Below are 24711 nucleotides of genomic sequence, written 5' to 3' on the forward strand. Positions count from 1 at the left end.
GACTCTTTCTGTGAAGTGAAGTGCCTCCACTCCGACAGCGGTAACAACTCCAGCCATTGTGGGCTGACGTATCTCAGCAACAGTCCAGCATCTTCTTTATCTGGTTATGTCAGTCTCATGGAAAACTCCCATCCCCCACTAACCACACATGCAAATGGACCCACTATGTGGCCCTCTGGGACGCGCTGTTGTTTTGTAGTCGGGCCCAGCAGATCCATTTAGGATAACTTATAATGTATGTGTATGCCTACACTTGGGATCACAAATGAGTTTTAATAGTCAGGTCATGAAGGTGGTACACGTTTAGAGATTAACATACAAAACTAGAGTGCCTCTTCATCTTTTTCTATTCTTTTTCTTTTCAAGGATACTTCACATTAATTATATTACCCCTTTTTCACAGGATGTCCTCTTGCTCTTACCATATGGCCCCTCTGTGGAGCCTTAACCCAACTAAGATTCGTCTGCAGTTCTCAGCGCAGCCGTTTGAGCCCTGCGGTTTAATGCCTAAATGCAACCATTCACAATATTGCATTGTTGCTGCAATCAGATTAAAAGCAGGTGGACATCATGTACCTTCTAATTCTTATCTGTAATGGGATATCTAAGTGAATCAGCTCTGGTGCTGATGTGGAAAAAAAACAGTGCCGAATTGAGAAAATTCAGATACCAACCCTTTCAACAGATCGGTGCCACTTTTTCTGTTTTTTTTCTATTTTTACATACAATTTGAGATCAAATTATCGTATGTTCTCGTCTAATTCTGGCCGGTCCAGGAGGAAATGAGGGCACTACAAAGAAGTTCTTGTCGTGAGTGATGCAGCGTGGTTCTAATTTTGGCCCCCCGAGACCAGCAGCCAGTTTCTATTAGATTACGTCTTCAGAGCCAATGAGACAGTAGGTGATGTATTATAGAACATAATTGGAAAATTGCTCATGAAGTTAGGAGCTCTCTGACCCGGAATAACCATGTGTCGTTCACCCATCAAAAGGCTCTTTTGATGCATCGATAGGCTCTTATGTTGACTCCAAGCTGAGGGGAGGTCATGGACAAAAAATTCCCGGTTCCTTTAGTTTATCATTTATTTCATAAGGAGCATTACTTTAAGTGTTTTTTGGGAATGCTTCGGTGTTGTTATATTTATATATTCATATATATAATGCACTTATCTTGCAAATATGCTTCCAAGTACTTTCAAAGATTTTTTTAAGACCAATTCGCAAATTCATAACTATAATACCAGACAATTTGAAGATCTCCATTCTTCATTCAGTCGTACCAATAGCAGTCAATTCTCCATCAAAGACAGAGGTGCCTAACTCTGGAATTCTCATATACTTATCGCAAAATCTTCACTGTCTATTAATAGTTTTAAACAGAGATTGAAGACCAGCCTTATTGATCAAGCGTCTAGAAGTGCTTCCACTTAATGTGGACTCACTTCTGCACGTGCACACCGAGAAATTGTCTGTTTATATCCATCTTTTTTGAACGCTGTTTTTTTTTGTTTTTTTTGTTTTTTTGTTCTTGCTATTATTTCAATACAATGTATTTTTCCTGGTGAGAACTTTGAATAAGCCCATTTAGGGCTTCCTTTCTCACCTGCACATATTTTCATGCTTTTTATGTTCATTTAAACTTTTGTACCGTTTTTTTATGTTGTGCAAATAAACAAATCAAATCAAATCAAATTGTTATATTTAGCCCCCTTTTCCTCTGTTTCTGTATCGTGGTCCTCCTGCGCCAGTGCAAGTGTTCCAGCGCTGACATACATCACCAGGCTCATTAGTGTCAGTGATGAGCCACATATTGTAGGCTGTTCCATCAGCAGGCGGCCCCAGCCATCTTTCATCTCACTGGCATCTGTGTACTTAATCAAAAAATCTTTTAGAGAGCCGGCATTACCTCTGGTGCTCACGCACCCTGCAAATTAGCAAGATTACATTTTGCCTTTTAGTTGATTGTTTGTTTGTTTTGTTTTTTCCTCTCTCCACACCAGGGCACGTTGTGGGAGATCTGTGTGTTCACAACAAATCAATACGTCCGCCTATAATAGGGGACCTAGTACTTACTGGCCTGGATGAAAGCTTTTGCAAAGCTTTTTGTGGAGAGCAGAGATGATGGCTAACTAACCATCCTAGGGAGAATGAAATCACTTAGAACAATGGTGTAATTGAGGATGTGTGAGGGGGGAGTCCCCGCCTGTGTCACTGTGGTCCCGGCCATCTCACTGGTGTCCAGTGGCCAGCAGTCCTCGGAGCAGAGCCCCTTTCCCCCCCTCAGGCGTGCATGTGACCTCATTCAGCAAACTGGACTCCAGAATCCAGCCCTCCTACTGCCCGACACGCACACATGTGTTCACATGCTCACGCAGTACATTTGTATGTGCTTTCCCGCTCATTCCTGGACTGCAGTCATCTTCTTGGAGGACGAGCAGATGCATATTATTCTTTCTAAGTCTTGTGCGGAGGTGTGGATTGGTCCTTTTCACGGGAAAAAAAACACTTAATTGCCAAATATGTATTTGTGTTGATGTTCAGTTTGAATATCTTTTGGTTTCAGATGGTCTTTGAAATTGTTCTGACCATTTTCTGTGTTGTTTTTTTTTTGATTAAATGGCCCTAAGCTTTAGATTGATTATAATAAGTGAAATGAAGCTCACTGTTCCTGCAATAACACTTTGATGCAATACTTGGATTTACTGTACAGTGAAAAGGAAAAAAAATGGCATGAGCAGTATCCTTTTTATTTATTTTTTTTCATTCCCTCTCTGGCTCAGCCACTGTTGCACACAGCACCACGGGTCGATGGATCAGTCGACCGCCCACTCTCTACTCCGGCAGCTCAGTCTGTGCAGCTCCTCGTTTTTGGCTTCCCGCCCAGTTTGTTTCCAACATCCCCATCTCGGATTTGTCTTTTCTTTGTAGTCGATGGAAAAATCAGGGATGTCACAGAAAAACAATAAGACTGCCGGACCATGTTGTTCACACTGTCCCACTGTGCAAAACAATAGTCGGCTCAATAAAATCAAACAAAGCACACTGACCCTGGTTTAAAGGGGGGATAACTTGGATCATGTGCTGTCCAGCCATTTGTTCTCTGTTGCTCAAAAAAAAAAAGTGGGGGGATGCTACTCTCTCCCCTCCCTTGAGACAGATCCCTCATCCGTATTGATTAGAGGGCAGACTGAAAGCTACTGACTACAAGACCACACCAGCGTTATAACGTCACTGTTGGTTAATTTCTGTTACGTAAAATGACATTGTATATCGAGTCTGTCGAAAAATGAGCCTGGGGTTAGCTGGAATTAAAGAATGATTTTTCTGCTTTAAATAATCAATGACTCCAATGTATTCTCCCGCCTGCAGATGGGAGGCCGCAGCACATGCCTCGTTCTGTTGGAGCGGATGTCGGCGGCTCGACGGTTCCTCTGAGCGGGGAGCGCAAGTCCTCGGCGCCAATCCACTCCAGCCAGCCCGTGCTCTTCACCTTTGATGTGCCGGTGCGCCACTCGCACCACAACTCCCTGTCCAACAGTGCACCTCAGGATTACCTCCTCCTCCACCAGTGCATGAGCAGGAAGACAGAGAGTGCACGGTAAAGGTCACAACCCTCAGACGTCCTGTGTCAGTTTCCTGTTTTCCGTTAATGCAGGTCAACATACAGGTTTATGGCGCTTCCTCAGCTGAGAGTCCCCCGGGACTAAAAGACACTGTTGTGGGGCAGGAATGAGTGTGTGTGTGTGTGTGTTTACAGGGGGGATGTGATTGAGCATTATGGACAGATATGAAGACGTTGACTTGAAGTCAATATCTGAGTGTCAAAATTAATCTAAATAACAAAAAGGGTAAAAGGGATAAACGCCATCGATTACTCTCTGCAGCAATGTATGCACATTTTCTTTGATGCTGATCAGTTCTCTCTTGTGTACATGCTTTTGTTGAGCCCTAAAGTCACTCAAAGTAAAATGATTTCATATTCTTAATGCAAGAAAGCGGAGGAAAAAAAGCTTTTATTCAGATTTTATTTGCAAGTCAAGTGTTTGAATACTTGTGCTGAGACATCATTTCAACTCTGGCAAAAATGCACGGGTCAAATATGTTTTCAAAAGTACCCGTTTCACCTAAATGATGAGTACATAACAAAATGCCCCGATTCAGTGGCTGCTGGGTTTTTATTCACATTTTCATCACGCCTTGCCATCACAAGGCAGCTTTAGCGGCGATGCCAGTCACGAGATAGCCAGCGCCGTGGATGATCAATGAGGCCGTAGAAGCAATTCATCACTCCTGCAGGTTTAGACGCCGGTAGAACTGCCCCGTCAGCAACACGCTTTGCACATAAATCTGTGTTTTTGGACCTTTCTGAAACCAAAGAAATCAAACCTCCCGGTCCACATCCTCGGCTTTATGCACGTATTTCTCTGTAGCTAATGCCTCATGAGCTTCCTAATTAGGCCAGGCATCTGGTGGCGGGCTCCTGACGCACGTCAGAGTGAAAGTCGTCAGGTCTGATGACCTATGCTATGTATTCATTTATTCAAAAAGCCCCCTTGCAACCACATTGAAGAAAGATGATGCAATAATCAATGTTAATTATCCACAAATGAAAAGTAGTTGATGAAACGCTACACAAAAATGAGATCTATGACAAAAATTGAGTTTTTATTTTAAGCTGTTGTATTTGTAATGCAGATATGAGATCAATTCGAGACCTTCAGACATCTATCCGTGATCTTCTGAGCAGCGATTAGTTCCAAAGGAACTGTGATATCTTGCGTCTGCATTGGCCATTTAAAAATCGAGCCATTGCTCAGCTAACTGTCCAGAAATGTTGAAGCTGTGGGGCTGCTGTTGTCGGTGCTCAAGGTCAAGTCTCATGGTAAATGAGCCATGTCCCCAGTGTGCTTAACTGAATCTGAGAAACTCTGGGAACGTCAGAGCATTCACCCTTTTAACGTGGATCCTCTGTCCTTGTCAGCATGTTGAAAGTATATTTAAAAAAAGAAAAAGCTTTTCAATTAATTAAAATTATTAATATTACTGTCTGAACAAACCTGCTCAGCAGCCGCATAGAGATGCTTTATGTTCCCTCTGAAGTGCTATGCTGCCATCTAGTGTCTGCTTGGATAATTACTTAGACAATACAGTGAAGTCCTGGCATTAGGTGTGAATTTTATGAGAATGTATGTTGGCATCATGGAAATTGTCAACAGTAAAAACAAATGCCAATGTCTGTATATCTTTATCTCATGTTGCAGGAGTGCCAGTTTCTCCCAGGCCACACGAAGCAATATGTTAGTGGGGAGCAACTCTCCAGTGCAGAAACTTTCCTACGGCCTTTCCCACTGTCTGAATGGCACGGGGGCTCAGCTGCACGGCTTCTACAGCCTTCCCAAGCCAGGAAAACATCAGCTACCCATGCATGATGGCTCACCCCAAGAGGCCTGCTATGTCCTTCCGCGGGGTTACAGCTCTGAAGCGCCGGCTCACAGCAGTCTGGGCGACCCCGATCTCGAGAACGAGGATGTGTATACCTTCAAAACGCCTTGCAATACCCCGGCCACAGCGCACAATAATGACCGGTCGCCTGAACATTACGACTTTCCTACGACGCCCGGCTCCTTCTACCAGATCCCCAGGACTTTTGATAAGAATCACAATGCTTTGACGCCCTCCAGCTCTGAATCCTCCTGCGCTCCTCCTCCCAGGCCTCCCAAACCTACCCAGGGCTCGGAGGGACAGTGGGGGAGTCCCCATTCAGTCGGGAGCCAGAACGGTGACATTACATCTGCGGTGTCAGTCATCCCACGCAGGAATACTCTCCCCGCCGTCGAGAACATCAGGCTGCACAGAGGTACGTCAACTAGGGATGGGCGGTATGGACTAAAAAATGTATCACGATCATTTCTGGCATTTATCCCGATAACGATAAAGATTACGATAAAAAAAATACCAATTCAACTCCACCTTTTTAACTATAAATCTATCTCGCTCTCAGATCCGCCATGTTTGTTACACAAAAACGTCATCAACGGGAATTTATCTTCGTTCGTTCGTTCGTTCGTTCGTTCGTTCGTTCGTTCGTTCGTTCGTTCGTTCGTTCGTTCGTTCGTTCGTTCGTTCGTTCGTTCGTTCGTTCGTTCGTTCGTTCGTTCGTTCGTTCGTTCGTTCGTTCGTTCGTTCGTTCGTTCGTTCGTTCTCTCTCTCTCTCTCTCTCTCTCTCTTTCTTTCTTTCTTTCTTTCTTTCTTTCTTTCTTTCTTTCTTTCTTTCTTTCTTTCTTTCTGGCTCATTTCTTTCTTTCTTTCTGGCTCATTTCTTTCTTTCTTTCTGGCTCATTTCTTTCTTTCTTTCTTTCTGGCTCATTTCTTTCTTTCTTTCTTTCTTTCTTTCTTTCTTTTTTTTCAGGCTCATTTCCTTCCTTCCTTCCTTCCTTCCTTCCTTCCTTCCTTCCTTCCTTCCTTCCTTCCTTCCTTCCTTCCTTCCTTCCTTCCTTCCTTCCTTCCTTCCTTCCTTCCTTCCTTCCTTCCTTCCTTCCTTCCTTCGTTCTGCACCGATTTATAAAATAAATATAAATCAGCTTTACACAAAAACGTCATCAACGGGAATTTATCGTTTTTACCGCGAGATGAGAAATTCTTATTGTGGGGAATTTTTTTGACGGTTTATCGTGAACGTCAACTCCACTAAGTACTTTAACTGCTTTTCCACAACATTTTCTCTTGTCATAAATGCTGCCTGTTTCTTTGAACACAACTGCATCCGTCTGACACACATCCTTTTGAAGTCGTGTTTTTCACCTGTTTCCTGTCTTCAGTCAAGTCTGACTCGATCAATCCACGCTCTTTTGGTATCGCAATGACGTTGCCCCGGCTCTCACTTCATCTATCTCTCACTTTTCTGATTAAACACCCGCAGCTGAGCAGAAACAAAGAGCCCAGTGTAGCAGACGCCGCTCGGTTTAGACTCTAATGACATTCAAGTCATACAGCCTGATCCGAAATGGCTCGTTCCAGGCAGATAAGCAAGTTTTGTTGTTGTTGGTTTTTTTTCTTCCTCTTTTCCTTAAAAAGAATCTGCAGACACAGCGCGTGGCTTCTTAGTTTGCTTGGTTTGTTACTTGGCCAAGTCTCTGCTAAGGCTTCGTATAACCAGACAGAACAATTGATTTGGGACCGTCGTTAGTGAGTCCACAAGCTGTTTACACACCTGCACAGCAAAGGGGTCCAGTGTAGCATTTAATGGACTTTCACTTCCGTTATGTTACGTAGTTTTGTTAGGAAAGAAGCAAGTTTGCATATTTTAATATCAGAGATCTTGGTGTTAATTGACCTCTGTTGTGATTATTGTACGGTGTCTTAATTATACGTGTTTGTCATTGAACTACTTCACCTGAGGAATAGGGCTGGGCGATATGGACCAAAAGTCATATCTCAATATTTTCTAGCTGAATGGCGATACTCGATATATATCGATATTTTTTCTGTGCCTTAATTGGGGTTTCCCCCAAAGCATTATAGCATAGCATCTCTGTTAGCTTCATCTTTTTCTGAGGCAAACCCTTATAAAAACAGTCAGTTTTAATACAAAGCCTCGTGCCAAATGTCACACAGGTTCCTTTATTAACAGAGGTCTGCACAATATCAAAATGTACAAAACAAATGAAATTAAAATAAACTTCCTGCATATATAGAATAAAAATGCTTCTTGAATAAAATAAAACAAATATTCCTTTCCTGCATAACAATTAAATTAAAATACACTGTGCAATGAATACAATGTAGACAGTAACAGGCAGACTTTTCCACTGAGGTTGACAGTTGTGCAAATGACAAAACATTTGTGCAAATCTCAAATAAAACATTCAAGGCAATTTGTCACAAAATAAGCTATATCAAAATCATAAAAAGAAAAAAACAATTTTAATAATCGATATAAACGATATTGTCTCGTACCATAGTGCGTTTGAAAATATATCGATATATATTAAAATCTCGATATATCGCCCAGCCCTACTGAGGAATATGTTTGCCTTCTAGTATTTGTTGCCCCGGTAAACATTGATTTTCTTCCTCACCTCTTTCCTCAGGCTCGTCCTTTGAAACCAACAGCCATCGTCTCTTCCATTTCAACAACTCAGGCCAATCCGTGGAGTCTGTCAACGATGGCTTCAGCTCCTACCTGGTCAGTATTCGGATAGATCCACCGTCAGATTCACCGTAGTGACAGAAAAAATACATTTCTATAGCAGTTATTCCACCTGAATGTTACAGTTGGGACCCCTTTCCTCTTTTTTCTTTGTATGCCAGAGAGCCCAAACCCCCTTGACCCGCTCGGACAGCGGTAATTCAGATGACAACTATGTGCCTATGAATCCTGGGTCCTCGCCACTCAGCGCCGCCCAGGCCGACAGCCCCAAGAATATCTACATTCCCATGAGTCCGGGGCCACATCACTTTGATTTCCCAGGATTCTCTGCAACGTTACCGGCCCGTAAGGGGAGCAGCGCCTCCCTGTGTCACAGGCCCACTCGTTTCAGTGACGTGACGCCACCACCCATCAACCGCAACCTCAAACCAAACAGGAAATGTGAGTTTTTCACAAAAGAATTTTGACTGACGTAAATGCTTGTTGTTGTTTTTTTAAGAATCTGCCTGAACTGTTTTAATAGTTGACAGTGTTTTCTCTTCTTTGATTTTCTTCAGCAAAGCCAACACCTCTTGATTTGAAAAACAGTGGGATCATTGATGAGCTGCCTTTTAAGAGTCCCGTCACTATGTCTTGGACACGACCAATGTGAGCCGGTTATCCAGGGTCATTCACATACTTGCAGACTGTTTGATTGCAAACGTTTGCAGCATTTCGTTTTTGCCCAAGGTCATTCACACGGTCCCGTTTTTTTTTTGCTTCAGGCCCGCCGTAAACTCCATGTCCTCCCAGCAATGTCGACCCATCTCTACTCAGAGCATCACCAGCACGGACTCTGCAGACAGTGAGGAGAACTACGTGGCAATGGTAAGTTGCAGTACCTGGAGGGAGAAATAGGGAGTTTGTTGTGGGGTTTCAACTTGGTTTGCATGCCTTGATTCCCTACTATGTCCTGTGTGAATGAAACCTCTGTCTTCCCCTGATAGCAAAACCCAGCGTCTACCTCCCCAGCTGTGAGTAGCACCAGCAGCCCAGCCCCTAGGAAGTCTGGCAATGTGGACTATTTAGCACTGGACTTCCAGCCCGGCTCACCCAGTCCACACAGAAAAGTAAGTACATGTTTTGTTTTTCTTTTAATACAGTGCAGTCCTCCCCTAATTTGTAATTTGTAATTTATTTATTTCAAAACAGGGACAGTGCACAATAAGACATTAATCTTATACAAAGTTGTACAAGAGAATATGCATTGTGCCAGGTTGTAGCAGCTTGCTATTTTCCACCTGTAGTCCCTGGGCCGGTTGATTTAGTTGTTTTTTTTTTTTAGTTAATATTTATTTCTGTCAATCACAAACATAAAAATCAACAAACAAGATAACACAGGTTTTTCCCTGGTCAACATTGTGATTATTTTGACCGAAAAGGTCTGGGCTTGAAGCATAAAGCTTATCTTGCCCACCTTTTAACAGAATAGAATATACAAAAAGAACAAATTAAGTATCATAAGTCTACACAAAATAATAATAATACTAATAATAATAACAATAATCACAATGATGATAATAGTAATAATAATAATAATAGCAATAATAATAATAATAATGATATCTCTGAAAACAGAAAGTGAAAAGATGCTAAGGAAACCGACAAAACCAATTTAAGTTGTCATTTTATCTCTTAAATTGGTTTTGATGGAATACTACATAAAAATTAGTAGCCAGAACTTCAGCTGAACCTTTTGTTTTTCCCTTTTTCACAGCCTTCTACGTCGTCTGTGACATCTGATGAGAAGGTGGACTACGTGCAGGTCGACAAAGAGAAGACGCGGGCTCTGCAAAGCACGATGCAGGAGTGGACTGATGTGCGGCAGTCCGCCGAACCTGCCAAGGGCGTCAAGTCCTGACACTGATCAGGCAAAAATAACCAAAAACACCCCACTGAAGTCATCAGTAATGTAAATGCTGATTGGTTTGGTTTGAGACTGACACGTTTGAGCAAAAAGCCATAACTTATTCTATGCCTGTTCACTCCAATGATTATTGCTGCAGTGCACTGCTAGCGTGCAGGATCCAAGGCCATACAGAAAAAAGTGCCCTGTCCACGCTCCTGATCCAGACTGTTAGTGTATAAAAGGTTCATCACAATCAGTTCACCATCCACGAATACATGTTTTGATCCAAGCTGTCCCACCATCCCTCGTCAACATTTCCGTTTGTTTTCGTCCGGTTGGTCATTTACTCAACTCCTGCACAGAGCAGCATTGTCTGACTTAAGTAATAGACTGTGAGAGTACACTTATTGGTCTCAGGAATGCCAAGATACACTCCAATTTTGGCACACAGGCTGAAAATCCCCCCCCAACCCCCCTTTCCCCCACACACTTCAATCTGTCATTTGTGCTGAGTCATGCAAAAGGAGTGCAGAGATGGTTTTCACTGCAGGCAATATTTTCAGCTTCACAGTGCGTGTCCAGTAAAGAGAGCGAGTACGGGGTGTTATAGCCATACAAATATGCAAAAGGTTGTGTCAGACATCTTAATGACCACTGCACGTGACTGCTGCCTTTAATACAATTATGTATGAGCCCAAATCAGCTCTAAGAACAGTCAGGCTGGTTGTTAGGCCAATTATTTCACTGCAGCTTCCATGTCAGTCAGTCAGTCAGTCAGTCAGTCAGTCAGTCAGTCAGTCAGATGGGGGGGGGGCAGTGTGTGTCTTTGTGTGACCGAAGATGTCGACTCTCTTCCGGTAAAGATTCTGATACATTTCATCGTAAATGTGCACTGACCAAGAAAACGAGGTTGGTGGAAGCAAAAATAAAGACGGAGGTGTGCTTTCCAAATACTCTTATCTCTCCAGAGGCCGTGAATACGAGGTTAGTAGACGGAGGGTCGCGTATTTCTGTATTTCCGGAATTCAACCATCCACAGACTCTTTTTTTATTTCCAACCGTTCCTCACACTACAGCTATCTCTGAAGAATAATGATTTTCTTTGTCTAAACTATTGATAGACTGACACATATTGAAGTGCATTTTGTTTATTGTGAGAAATGTGATGCACGTCTGAGACAAATGTGCACTACGGTTATGTAACTTGACAATGTGCTCTACTGAAGATAAGCCACTGATCATATTGAGTCAAAATAGCTGGAGAAAATTTGAGGTTTTGTTTCTCTTTTTTTTTTTTCCTAAATTCTTCTATTTCTTTAATTTGCCATGTGTTTTTATGTGAGTTTAGACTGTGGATTTTTGTTTGAAGAATTATTTACAATACGGATCATGTTGTGTTTAAAAACAGCTGAACGATCGGTTTCTGGTTCGAGTCAAGTCCAGCGTTTGGTTGTGGGCTGGAACCACTCAAAGGTGAACCCCAGATTGATCTTAAAAGTACGGCCATGCAGCACTGGATGGTGTTATCAATGATTTGCTTCCTAATGTTTTTTCTACAATTTTTACAGCTTTTTGTATTCTTTTTAAATCATTATTTTTTACTGAAGCATGGAAGCGAGTGTTAAACGTGAGGACGGGAATCAGATAAAATATGGCGACGTCTGTTTTTCTGAGTGCATTTTCATTCAGTTTTGAATTCCCAAATATATTTCGATGAGCTTTTCATAAGATGCAATGGCTTTCGGTTTGAGATGCACTGACATAACCATTCCCAGCGTGAACTGTGATCCACAAAGAGCAAACCGAGAGGGAAGAAAAGATTGAAGAGCTTGTCTACCTGTCATTCTCTGAAGTGAAATGGATGTGTAATTTATTATCTAGAGCGATGTGCTGTAAGCAGGAGAGCTGTGTACGTGTTGTGCTAGTTTAGAGTTGTGTATTAAATGACAGTCTGACTCTATGAGACCAAAATCACTGCTCAGACCTGCTGTCACTCTGTCACTGGGTTGATGTACTGTACTTGTAGAGATCCTTTTTTTTAACCACTGTTACTGCTACTACTGTAAAGCATTTGCAGATTGCTTGTGTGTTTATTTATTAATTTATTGTGTTTTGCAGATGATGTTTGTAAAAAAAAAAAAAAAAAAAAGAAAGAAAAGAAAAAACACAAGGAAACTTTCTCTCTACTAACATAGATGTATGCAAATGTCTTCATTTTTTTTGAAGCAATATGAGAAGCAATGCTAGTGTGGTGGTAATGTGGTACAGTAAATTTGAGACATACAAGAATGAAAGTCTTGTTATTCCTGTATTATTATTGACTTAAACTGTGGTCATAGAATAAATCAGAAAGTGAACATTCTGCAAGTTCCTCTTTAGATATAAATTAAAATCATTTTATTTATTCTAACCCTTTAAGCTGTAATCTATACAATTCAATTTTATTTATATAGCATCTTTTACCACACATGTTGTCTCTAGGCGCTTTCGGGAGACCCAGAACATGACCCCTGAGCAGTTATTACATATGACAGGTAAGAATTCCCCTAGTGGGAGAAAAACCTTAAGCCAAACAGTGGCAAGAAAACTTCCCCTTCAGGAGGGAAGAAACCGTGAGCAGGACCTGGATCATAAGGGGGGACCCTCCTGCTGGAGACCAGCCGGGTAGAGCAGGAAAAGAGAATGAAAAACAGTGAGAGGAGAGACACAGACACACTGTCAAAGGTACAAAAGACAAGATATATTAGTCGTAACTGTCCGTGAGCCGGAGAACTAAGACTTATATGACTGATACACGGTTAGGTGATGTACTACAGGGACGACTATATAAACAGATGTAGCAGACAGCAGCTCTGGTCAGCAGCTCTGGAAGCTCTGGCCTGCAAACATGTACAGAAGAGAAAAAGAGGGGCACACCAGCACAACAACCTACAAGAATAATGGAGCGCAATTATGGTTATGAGATACTTTAATTAATAACTGTGGATTGAGCTGAAGAAAGGAAACAGAAGGAGAGGAGGAGGGGGAGGGGCAGCACTGAGCAGATCATGTTGGTTCCCCCTGCAGTGAAGCTCTATAGAAGCATACAGGGCGAAGCTACGTTTAAGACGAGCTGCTCTAGTCTTGTCCTGTAGCTGCAGTTGTGACTACTGGAAACTAAAACAGTAACACTACAAAACAGTACACTAACTAAAGGATTTACCGACCAGGGATATCAGCCTCTTTAACCCAAACTGGAAGTTGGTTCCATAGTAATGGTTCCTGATAGCAGAAGACCCGTCTAGATTTGGATACTCTAGGAACTACGAGTAAACCCTATTAGGAACATAAGGAAATATCAGTTCTTGCAAATATTACGGAGCTAAGCCGTTTAGGACTTTATACACTAGTAATAAAATTCTGAATTGGATTCTGAGTTTAACAGGGAGCCAATGGAGGGACAGGGTTCATTTCTTAAAGCTACAATCGTGATTCCCATAAAGTTGGTACACTGTGTAAAATATATATATATATATATATATATATATATATATATATATATATATATATATATATATATATATATATACATATATATATATATATATATATATATATATATATATATATATATATATATATTTTTTTTTTTTTAAAGAATGCAGTGATTTGTCAATCTCATAAACCCACATTTTCTTTCCAACAGACCATAAAGAGCATATACAGTATGTCGAAACTTTTCAACATCTCATGGAAAATAGCTAGTTTTGAATTCGTGGCTGCAACTTTGACATTTAATTAGGCTGAATTTCAACCGGTCAGTGGCATCACTGGATATAAAAGGAGAATTTCAGAGCATCTCAGATCCGACGGAGGACAGACGTTCACCAATCTGTGAGAAACTACGCCAAGAAATTGTGGAATTATTTCAGGAAACTTCCCCAAAATTAACTTGAAAAGACTTTGAAGATCCCACCATCTTCATTGTATAATACCATTAAAATACTCAGAGAATCAGGAGGAGTCTCTGTGTGAAGGGGACGAGGCTGAGGTTCAGAACTGGATGCTTGGGATTTCCATGCCCTCAGGCTCCGCTGCATTAAAAACAGGTATGATCGTCTTCTAGAAGTCATTGCAGGGGCTCAGGAACACTTCCAGAGATCACGTCTGTAAACACGGCTCACTGCATTATCCACTAATGCAGATGGCTCTGTCATGTAAAGAAGAAACCACACTTAAACATGACCGAGAAACACTGCCATCTTCTCTTGGGCAAAGCTCGATCAAATAGGAGGTTTCAGAGTCACATATGCTACCACCCAGAAAATATCTCTTTCAGGGAAGGCCTTGCATATTTCAGCAAGGCAGTGCTAAATCACCTACCGCATCCATCACAGCAGCGTGGTTTTGCAGGAGAAGAGTCCGGGTGCTGAACTGACTCGCCTGCATTCCAGACCTTTCACGGACAGAAAATATTTGGCGCATGATGAAACCAAAAATCTGGCAACGAAGGCTGAGGACTATTGAGCAGCTAAAATCCTTTATCAAACAAGAATGGGACAAACATTCCTCTCTTAAACTCCTGCAACTGGTCTCCTCACTTCCCAGACACCTACAGACAGTTGTTGAAAGGAGAGCGGATGCTACACAACATTTCCCCGTTCCAACTTTTTTGAGATGTGTTTCTGCCGTCAAATTCAAAGTGAGCTCATATTTTCCATAAAACAGCAAATGATCTGTTTCATCATGTCGTTTGCATTCTATTGTGAATAAAATGGGGGTTAATAACAATCTGAATAATTGCATTCTTTACATACTGCATATATATAAATATATATTCACACAGCATTGTGGTTGCATGACTCTAAAAATATTAAATGGATTTTCACACTTGCATTTCGACTAATCAGAATATTTGCAAATAATAATATTACCTGGATGGTGAATTCAATCATGTTCATTGGGCGATGCTGCGTAGTGTTTTCCTTTACTTACATTCAGTCCTGAATGACTTTCACGTCAATGCAGAACAAATACTGGTAATTTCTTTTTATTTTTTTATTTTTTTAAGGACATGGCTCTAAAACCCATTGGAGCGCTACTTCCTCTTTGCCGTTCCCCTGCTGTTTTAGACAGTAGCTGCACCAGCTGGCATTAATAAAGTACTACATGAGATGCATGCTTATGGCGTCTTCAGACTGATAACAGGGGATATGATAAGATAGCAAGTATGTCTGATGGTACAACGTAATTATGTTAATGCCAAAATATTGCAAATATCTTTCACTATTGATATCTGTTGCTAAAAAAAAGAATTAGATCCACACTACAAATATTTTATATCGCATATATCCCTCTACACTGATCTGTTCCTGCGAACAATGGGAAAAATCCTACTTGATTACAGTACTTGAAGATTACCTCTGATAAGGAGTTTTCATGACCCATATGCACATCCATGCAAACTCTGTTCTAGTTCCTTTTTTTTTCTTTTAAGGCAATAATGCAACTCAGCATTCCACTGGTTTATTCTTGGACTCTTACCATGTTCTCTCTGCCGTTTATGTGGTTTTCCTATCACTATTTCCTTCTGCTTTACAGAACATGCTTCCTGTTAGATTCAGTGTGATTCAATAGCTGTGCACCTTCCCGTGCCCTGACTCTCCTACAAATGTTCAAATTTGTCTACATAAATCTCTGCCGACTGCGAAACCTCCGTTAGATTAAGATATGGATGAAAGATTGAAAACATTTCTATTACAGTGATTTGCCTAACAAGAGATCAACATTTATAGTTAGAAAGAGTAGCCTAGTAAGAAGCCTCCAGTTACTCCCCACGCTGTCTCTCAATGTGTTAATGCACAGAAATATATGTATATGTATGTATAATAAATGGCAAAGTGTTAAGTTCAAATTTAAATACAGTTTTGATCATTTGAGGCCAGACGGTGACCTATCTCAGTTGTTTAGGCCTACGACAAAGAAATCAAATTAAATGTGATAGCCTCCGGGTGTGTACAATCTTAGAGCCTATGTCCCTTCATTGGAAACATAGTATGAGTATCTATTTATTTTATTTTATTGAATCCGGCAACAAAGTCATAGGACTGTTGAGGAGCTAGAATCCTTTATCAAACAATAATGGGACAAACATTCCTCTCTTAAACTCCTGCAACTGGTCTCCTCACTTCCCAGACACTGACAGACAGTTGTTGAAAGGAGAGCGGATGCTACACAACATTTCCCCGTTCCAACTTTTTTGTATATGTGTTGCTGCTGTCAAATTCAAAGTGAGCTCATATGTTCCATAAAACAGCAAAATGTCTGTTTCATCATCTGATATGTTGTTTGTTTTCTATTGGGAATAAAATATGGGTTTATGACATTTGCTAAGGGCAGCATGGTGGCTTGGTGGTTAGCACTGTTGCCTCACAGCAAGAAGGTCCCCGGTTCGACTCCCAGGCTCGGCAGGGTCTTTCTGTGTGGAGTTTGCATGTTCTCCCCGTGCTTGCGTGGGTTCCCTCCAGTTATTCCGGCTTCCTCCCACAGTTGAAAAACATGCATATTAGGTTAATTGGTGGTTCTAAATTGCTCGTAGGTGTGAATGTGAGTGTGTCTTGTGTGCATATATGTGGCCCTGTGATGGACTGGCGACCTGTCCAGGGTGAACCCCCAGCCTCTCGCTTGAAAATTCACTGGGATAGGCTCCAGCAGACCCCCGTGACCCTGCAAAGGATAAAGCGGGTATAGATAATGGATGGACATTTGCTTATATATATATATATATATATATATATATATATATATATATATATATATATATATGTACAGACCAATACAGTATACAGTACATTTGTTTGAATGAGAAGGTGTGTGTGTCCAAACTTTTGGTCTGTAGCCTACTGTATGTATATATATATGTTTTTTTTTTGTTTTTTTTACCAACATTTATTTTTCTTGAGGTTTTATGACTCTTTTATGACTATAACAATATCAAATGGGTTTTTATACTTGCATTTCAACTAATCAGAATATTTGCCAAAACTTTTTTGAGAGTTGTTGCTGATAGCCTCTGGGTGTGTCAAATCTTAGAGCCTATGTCCCTTCATTGGAAAACTAGTATGAGTATCTTTTTATGCAATGTAAATGCAATGTCTTCTAATTAGTCATGCGAGCATATGAAGTGAAATTGTTGCCCCCCTCTCAGTTCACCTTTAACTCCACTAGAGTGCGCCGTTGAGCCCGCCTCCGTCTAAACGAGTGCATCATGTCAAAAGGAGGAATGTTCATACAATGAAGGTCTGTGTAAAGCAGCTCCGCCGCTGCTCGCTGTACCACTCGGACAAATGATTGTCAATGGACTACTTGAGACGGATCTGCAACAGCTTCCCCGCGTTCCAGCCGCATGTTTTCTCGCCAAATGATATGTATCTATTCGTTTTTTTTTTATCTGAATGGAGATGGAGAAACATAGAGAAGATGGACTAATTTCCGAGCGAAAATACCGTGAGTCTTGAAGTTGAGCGGATTTTGCGTGTTTGCAGATTCTTTGGGCGCTGGAGAGGAATCGCTCCCCTTCCAGTTTTAGGGTCGGCAACACGGCTGGGACTAAATGAAATGAAAATGTTCCGTGGATCGGTCCCGACCATCACGCGTGCCGTGGTTCAGAATCATCCACGGCATTTCTGTTGAGTCTCGCCTGGTTATTTGTGCGCAGAGGTTGAGTCGCTGAGGAAGAGTGGATCAAATCCAGCAGCAACTCCATTTATAGCCTATTTGTAAGACAAATCTTTGCACATTTAATTACAAGTTGCCACAAGCCCACAATCACCCACGATGAATAACATGATTCTTTAACTTTGGGAGTTTTTATTGACGACTTGAAAACAGTTGGGGTTTATAATAACTTGATTTGGTTTTACTACTGACTATATAATTTCTAAGTAGTTTAAACAGATCATAAACATCTCAGTTCATAGCCCGGCATAGGCCACAGTGCGTGCTTCTCTTCAGTGACTCGGACCGTGGGGTTAAGAGGTTTTATTTCCCACATGGGATCCTAGGTCCGTGCGTCTTGCGGTGCGTCAGAAACCTTTCCAAGTTGGACCTTTCAGCCTTCTCTCAACTTGTGTTATGGGCGAGGCGACCCCCGCCCAGTCTGCCGCGGGGACCTTCGTGCCCATGTTGGGGGTCGGCTTGGGGGCCATGCCGGGCCCGGTGGTGGGGGCCCCCTCCAGGGGTTCGGCGGTGCCGCAGCTGCACAACGCCATCGTGGAGCGCCTGCGCGCCCGCATCGAGCTGTGCAGGCGGCACCACTCCACCTGCGAGAGCCGCTACCAGAGAGGGCAGGCCGAGAGCTCGGACCGGGAGCACGAGAGCACGCTCCACCTGCTCAACATCGTCCAGCAAGGGCCCGGGACCCGCAAGACTAAAGGCAGCCGGGGGTCGAACCAGCAGCAACCCCCAGAGTACAGCAGGACCAACGGGGAGCAGAAGGTCACGGAGGGCGAGCAGAAGATCTCCACCCGCATAGCGGTGAGTTTTGTCACTCTGTGGGGTGTTGGTGGATGGGGGGGCAATGGATGATCTGATTAGGGATCATCATTAAAAGATGAAAAGCATCACCAGTGTTGGTCAGGACACCACCAAGCAAGAACCTTTCTGTCCCCTGTCCTCATGTCTGTGACTGTTTTGTTGAAACGCTCAATCACTATAACCAGAATCGAGGCATGTTTGTGTGAATGCTGAGTAAGCGTCTTTCTCTTTGTGGAAAATACCTCACTATATATAAATAAACTTAATAAACAATCAAAACTAATATCTTTCTCATGCTGTTCAAAGTGGAAAATGTACATTGTCACTGTTAGCCAGTGTTTCCGCTAGAAAAAATTGGCACCGGACAATGTGACCGGCAGGGTTTCAATTTACCGGACAAATGTTTGAAATTCCGGTCACATAGGCTATATGAATTTATTGAGGTTAAAAATAAATCATATGCAGTAGTACGATATCAATGCAAGTCATTTAATAGTATTTTTATTGAAAAACGGTATTTGAAATAAAATAAGTCCCGTCAATTGACTCGCGAGCGTAACTTCAAAAAATAAATAAATATTGCAGAAGCTTGCGCGTAACCTACGGCGTAAGGTACGCGGCGATGCGTACTCTACGCCGTAGGCTCTGCCTCGGTGCGACGCGGAACCATAAATCAACGCACACGTGGATGTCGGCGCCGCAGCTCCGCTTCCTCCCGGCTCCCGGCACCGAGGCTCGGCGTGTCCCTCCGCCGGGGCTCGGCGTGTCCATCCGCAGTACTCCCGGGGACTCTAGTCCCATAGCACCAGTGAGTATTTTCACCGGACATTTTGACCGGAGAGATTATAAAATACCGGACTTCGGCATATTTTACCGGACAAAGTCCGGCAATTACCGGACAACGGAAACCCTGCTGTTAGCATGATCAGAATAAACTCAGTGATTGAATACTCACATGCTGCCAAATACCTTCAACATATTGAATAGATTAGAATAAAAAAGTAATGTAATGTAGTTGCCACATCCTTTCTTGGGGAGCAGGTGCTAGTTCCTGTTTTGATGGTGTTTTTCTTTCAAATATCCATAGAAGTGATGTCATCCAGAAATTCCTTACCCTGCCTTTAAAGCAACACAAAGGAACTCTTAAGCTCACAGAGGTTCAGTCGCTTTTGGGAAAATGTTGTACATTTACTCTTGTTTGGTCACTCTCTCATCTCTCTCGAGGTTTGAGTTGCCTCTGTGGTGATGTTCACTGTAGCTCAGGGAGTTAGCGGCATCGTCGTTGATACATGACACAGTGGTGTCAAGTGTTAAGCTCTTGTCACAAGAGACAACCGGGACTGGGAGTCCAAAGTTACTGCGGATAGTTTTTGCCATAATCGTAGGGACTGAAGAACGTGGGTGAGATGAAAAGGCTTCATAATAACCCAGTGAAATTGAAAAAGACATTTTTAACATGGGAAAAAACAACTCATTGGTGTCACTTAAGTACTAAACATGTAGATATTTCTTTCACTTTCATTGTCCTTTTATTTTAGTGGTTGCCATAACTGCTGGCAGGGATAAAGCTTCCTTTCACTTTGTAGGACAGCCAGTCACTGGCCCACGAACTGGCACGACGATGGATCGTAACAACACACTGTCACAACAATTTACTAAAACAATAGTAATGAGTACAGATTCCTGAAAAAGATACCCTTGAAGTTGATGCCACGATGCCGGATTGCAAAGTTTATTTGCAAAGCAATCCAGAGTGAGGAAATAGTTTTGGGGTCACTGGGCCATAGGGAGGTTTTGCATTTCCTGCACGCCATCTCAACATCTCCGCTGTGCAGCTGATCCAAACGGAGGGATCGAGATGCATAATGTGCCTTATATTTAATCCATTTATTATCCACCGTTATCAAGTTTTGCAGTAAAGAAAATCCAATTTCCTTTGCTTTTACATGACTTAAGGAATCCTCTCGAGGAGGCTGCCTGTCGAGGCTTTCTTTAGTGTCTATATCCGCATCTCCAGTGTAAAGGATACATTTAAATGATAATCCTAATGATAATAATAATAATAATAATAATCAGAAGAAGAAGAAGAAGAAGAAGAAGAAGAAGAAGAAGAAGAAGAAGAAGAAGAAGAAGAAGGGAAAAAACGACAATAATGCACAAAGGTTACACCAAATAGGGAACTTGGATGGTTATTTTCGTTCGCTTGGTAGTGCTGTTAGGACTAACTTCCTGTATGGCATCTGTTGAGGGAGCAGTCAGTGAGATGTGAGATTTATTCTGTTTTTTTCTCTCTTTTTTTTATTTCATTGGGCATGAGGGAGTTCAGCATCTAGACTACGAATTATTTCCCAAGCAGCATTTCAATATAATGTCAAAAGGGTGAAAGCTTGCAGATGTTCCTCCTCTCGATGTGCTGGAGATGCTGAATGGAAAAACAAACAATGAGATATTTTTTTCCAGTGAAGCCATAAAAGGGCAGCAATAATTATTCCATAATTTTATTTATTTTCTTCGCTGGGATTGACCAAGGGATGACTTTTTCTACATGCCGTGTACGCTGTAGTATGCCTTGCTCAAAACATTAACATGCAAGAGAAAAAAACAGATGGTAGATGATCCATAATGACAATATAAAATGCATTTGTCTCTCTCACCTTCTCAAATAAGTGCTAAGTGTTACGTACAGTTCAGCAGCGGAACATAATGGGAGACAAAACAACAACAACGCGGACAATATTGACTACGTAAAAGAGGTCAGGGAACATAATTATCTTGTACTCTTTCAGTTTTACTGATGTTGACTCTGGAGTAGTGTGTTCCATATAAAACTGATGAGAGCAGCAAGATGTGAGGAGGAAATGAAGTCCTGCTGTACACGTTCGTATCAACCCCGAGGTTAATGTTTTTCACAGCTCGTGATGATTGGATGAAACAGAACAGCAGCCTTTGCAGAAATCATCCACATGTACTCTGCATCTACTCAGCATTTATACTGCAGAGTTACTGTTTTCTTTCTCTTTTTTTCTCAACGAGTGTGGAACAACTTTAACAACCAAATGATGTCTTTTATTATTATTGGTTTATATCTCTGGCTAAAAAGAGTAGAAGTGGGATGCGTAGTAGCTTGTAGTACAACATAGATTCTTCTAAATTACAAAGTTAGTCATCTACAGTGCCCACACGTGTGCTTGTTATTGACTGTTCACATTGGAATTTGGGATGGAAATATATACCAAGTAAGATGGATTATAACTGGCTCCGAGCAGCGCGTAACAACGCTGCTCATTGAGACCAGATTAACAAAGGATATTATTTTAGATGAAATTGATGAATTTTGAAAGGCGAGATGAGAGCGATTAGAGCGGCTGCAGAAAACGAACGAGTGAGATGAGAGCGAGCTCATCGACTCGGAGAGGTGGTTTTCCACAATGTTTGCACAAACTCACTGAAAGCTTTTGGATAGTCATATTTTCGGTTGTTTTTCAATTTGTCAATTTTTCCCCTCGTACCTGTATCAGTAAATGCATTCATCACAGAAATGGGTCACGCAGATGAGCCTTCAAAAACATCGGCCCCATATTACCAGGCACAGACATTTGTTTTCATCAGATCAGGATGGAGCATTGTTGAGCCTTCGTCTTTCAGCGAGATAGATAGTGAGTATGGAAACTACGAGCTTAAAGATACATCCCTCCTGCATGCCGTGTATTGTCATATTCTATTATCATGTCTTTAACAAATGGCCCTCTAAGCACCTTCTTGAATGATTTGTGGACCATGAAACTGTTTGAAACACAACCCCCCCCACACAGCCACACATAAATGTTTGGAGCCACTGAATACATTTCCTGCACATGTTTACTTAAAGTCAAACGGGCCTTGAAAAAGCAGTAGGCGAGGATGCCTGGTGATTAACAGTCCTGTGTGTGCCTGGAGGATTTTGTTATTACGCAGCAACAAATCTGGGAACTATAGTCATCGAACAGAACGCAGCACCTGACTGCTGGACTGTTGTCATGTTATGGCTTCCCTTTTGGAGGATGAGGCACGCTGGTCAGCTGGCGGTGTGAAGAATCGATATGACCTCATAATTTCAAATTTGGAGACTTACCACCCCCCCCTTTCCCCTTACAGTAAATCATCCTCCTCACCACCAAAAAATTCAGTGCCAGCATGTTCTTCAAGGTTTTGGTGACAGTTCTGGCACAAATCCAAGGTTTTGGATTAACTGTTAAAAGTTGGCGACTGCAGTCAAACCCGAAGTAAAGGAAAGATGTGCGGTGAGACTGTGGGCACCTCAGGGAATACACTTTTACATTACAACAAGCTGACACTTTCACAAGGAAAGCCATGGTTATTCTTTTTAAGCTATTGTTGGAAGATCTTTCAGGTGTGATTAAGAAAACAAATAGTTAGAACTGTGTCGGAGTTTCTCGCAGCAGATTACGGTTGAATAAGGTGCAACCTTGTGAATATTTGAAAATAAAACAATCAACTATACTCCATCGAAAGATTGGTGTCCCTTCTGATCGTTGCCACATAAAGCTGCATGGTGGAATATATGTAAAAAAAAAATAATATATATATATATATATATATATATATATATATGTATATTTATATGTATTTGCAGATAAAGCAAGGGTTGCTGGTCTTGGTGGTTTCTGTGAATGTGCTTTTTTGCTTCTTGTTTTTAATTCAGCCTTTTTTTCAGTTCTGCAGGGTTCATGTGCCCTGTATTCAGGGCTTTGATCACTTTATCTACTTTTTTATATATTCAAAAGTTGAATTTTTGTTTGTGATTCCAATATATCAAGACAACCTGCTTTTCTCAACAAGTGTCTCAGTTTCATAATCAGTGAAAATGAAAATGTGCTTCATCTTTAGTATTGCTTTCATTTTCATGTCCTTTTTTTTCTTCACTTGGGGTTGTAAACAGCGTTTTTATAACTGAACCGATAAGTAGGGGGATGTCCCCGCACGCTAGTAACTTAAACTGGAAGCGGAAATGAGGCATGTGTAAACAGTTATGTGAATAATTTCACAATGATTGGTGTGTGGAGGAGAGCCGTAAAAGATAGCTGCCACATTCGCGCCATATCTGGGCTACTTATGGCTCAATTACAACACTGTGGCAAGGGTTACGTGGGACTTAGGTGACCCAGAGGTCAGGAGCTGGGGCTGACTGGGGTTATTGCATGCTTTGCATGACCCACATGATGCCCCAAATGCCGTGAGCCAACGTTGACATTGAAAGCTTCTGAGGCTCAAAGAAAAAGACACATTTTGGACATGTCTGATGAATACGTGGAAGCCGCAGTCGCAATGACTCAATTGCATCCTTCAAGGCCAGATGTGGGACAGGGAAAACTCCAAATGTGAAGCATGTTTGGGCCAAACATTCCTTGTTATCTGGGATACATGCTCTCTGCTTCAGAAATCTGGTGAAAAGAATGTGTTCGCACATTTTTTTGCCCCCATGTGCAAACGGAGATTTAGTCAAGAAACTGCACAGCACTTCTTGTGTCTGACTCCTCACGTTCCCAAGCAGAAGATTAACATGGTAGCAAAATTAATCTGGGCGCTTGTAGAGCAACCTCTCCATTTTTTTTTATCAGTGGAGTAAATTCAATTTCCAGCTGACTACTGGAATGACAGCTTAGTCAAATAGCATGGAGGGAAAAGAAAATCCTTCAAGTCTCTGGTGGTCATGTATTGTGCATTAGCAGGGTTTTGCCTGTGGATGTGTGCGAGGTGGGGTGTGTACTGTAAGTGTTTCCTGGCATATCGACTTAAGCCGTTGAGCAGTCTGAATCAGAGCTGCCGGTGGCCTGATCTCAGCCTGTTTCGGCTGTGATGTGAAACAATTAGCCCAGGTCCACGGAGACCACCCACCGTGAGGCTCACAGCCCCACCCAACCCTATAGAAGCAGAAAAGGATCCATATTTGACCAAAAAAATCACTTCCACGGTCTCAAGGATGGGCTTAAACCTCTTCCGTTCAGGAATAGCTGGCTGGTTGTGCTTCTAAAGGATTCTCCCCCTTTTCTTTATGGCGAGGAAGAGGGGTCGGAGTGCTGCTGGTGCTTTTACTCACTGATTAGTTACATCGTAAATCTGACGTGAAGCTTTACTGTAGAGACGGTGGTAAAATGAGTTG

At 41.9% G+C, this 24711-nt stretch overlaps 2 protein-coding genes across 2 annotated transcripts in view; both read left to right on the forward strand.

Moving 5' to 3' along the window:
- The window catches only part of gab2 (GRB2-associated binding protein 2), a 40951-nt gene extending 28552 nt beyond the window's left edge, over nt 1–12399 (forward strand). Inside the window, exons 3-10 of the mRNA XM_061719785.1 lie at nt 3370–3598; nt 5262–5857; nt 8091–8185; nt 8311–8590; nt 8707–8797; nt 8914–9016; nt 9136–9258; nt 9906–12399. Of these exons, the coding sequence (XP_061575769.1) occupies nt 3370–3598; nt 5262–5857; nt 8091–8185; nt 8311–8590; nt 8707–8797; nt 8914–9016; nt 9136–9258; nt 9906–10049 (1661 nt within the window). The 3' untranslated portion in view covers nt 10050–12399. The remainder of the gene's footprint in view (nt 1–3369; nt 3599–5261; nt 5858–8090; nt 8186–8310; nt 8591–8706; nt 8798–8913; nt 9017–9135; nt 9259–9905) is intronic.
- A 4929-nt stretch (nt 12400–17328) lies between these two features.
- Nucleotides 17329–24711, forward strand: part of zmp:0000001236 (mastermind-like protein 2) — a 56401-nt gene continuing 49018 nt past the window's right edge. Inside the window, exon 1 of the mRNA XM_061719786.1 lies at nt 17329–18551. Within this exon, the coding sequence (XP_061575770.1) occupies nt 18150–18551 (402 nt within the window). The 5' untranslated portion in view covers nt 17329–18149. The remainder of the gene's footprint in view (nt 18552–24711) is intronic.

Source organism: Cololabis saira, chromosome 4, assembly GCF_033807715.1.
Source record: "Cololabis saira isolate AMF1-May2022 chromosome 4, fColSai1.1, whole genome shotgun sequence".
Classification (NCBI taxonomy): domain Eukaryota; kingdom Metazoa; phylum Chordata; class Actinopteri; order Beloniformes; family Belonidae; genus Cololabis; species Cololabis saira.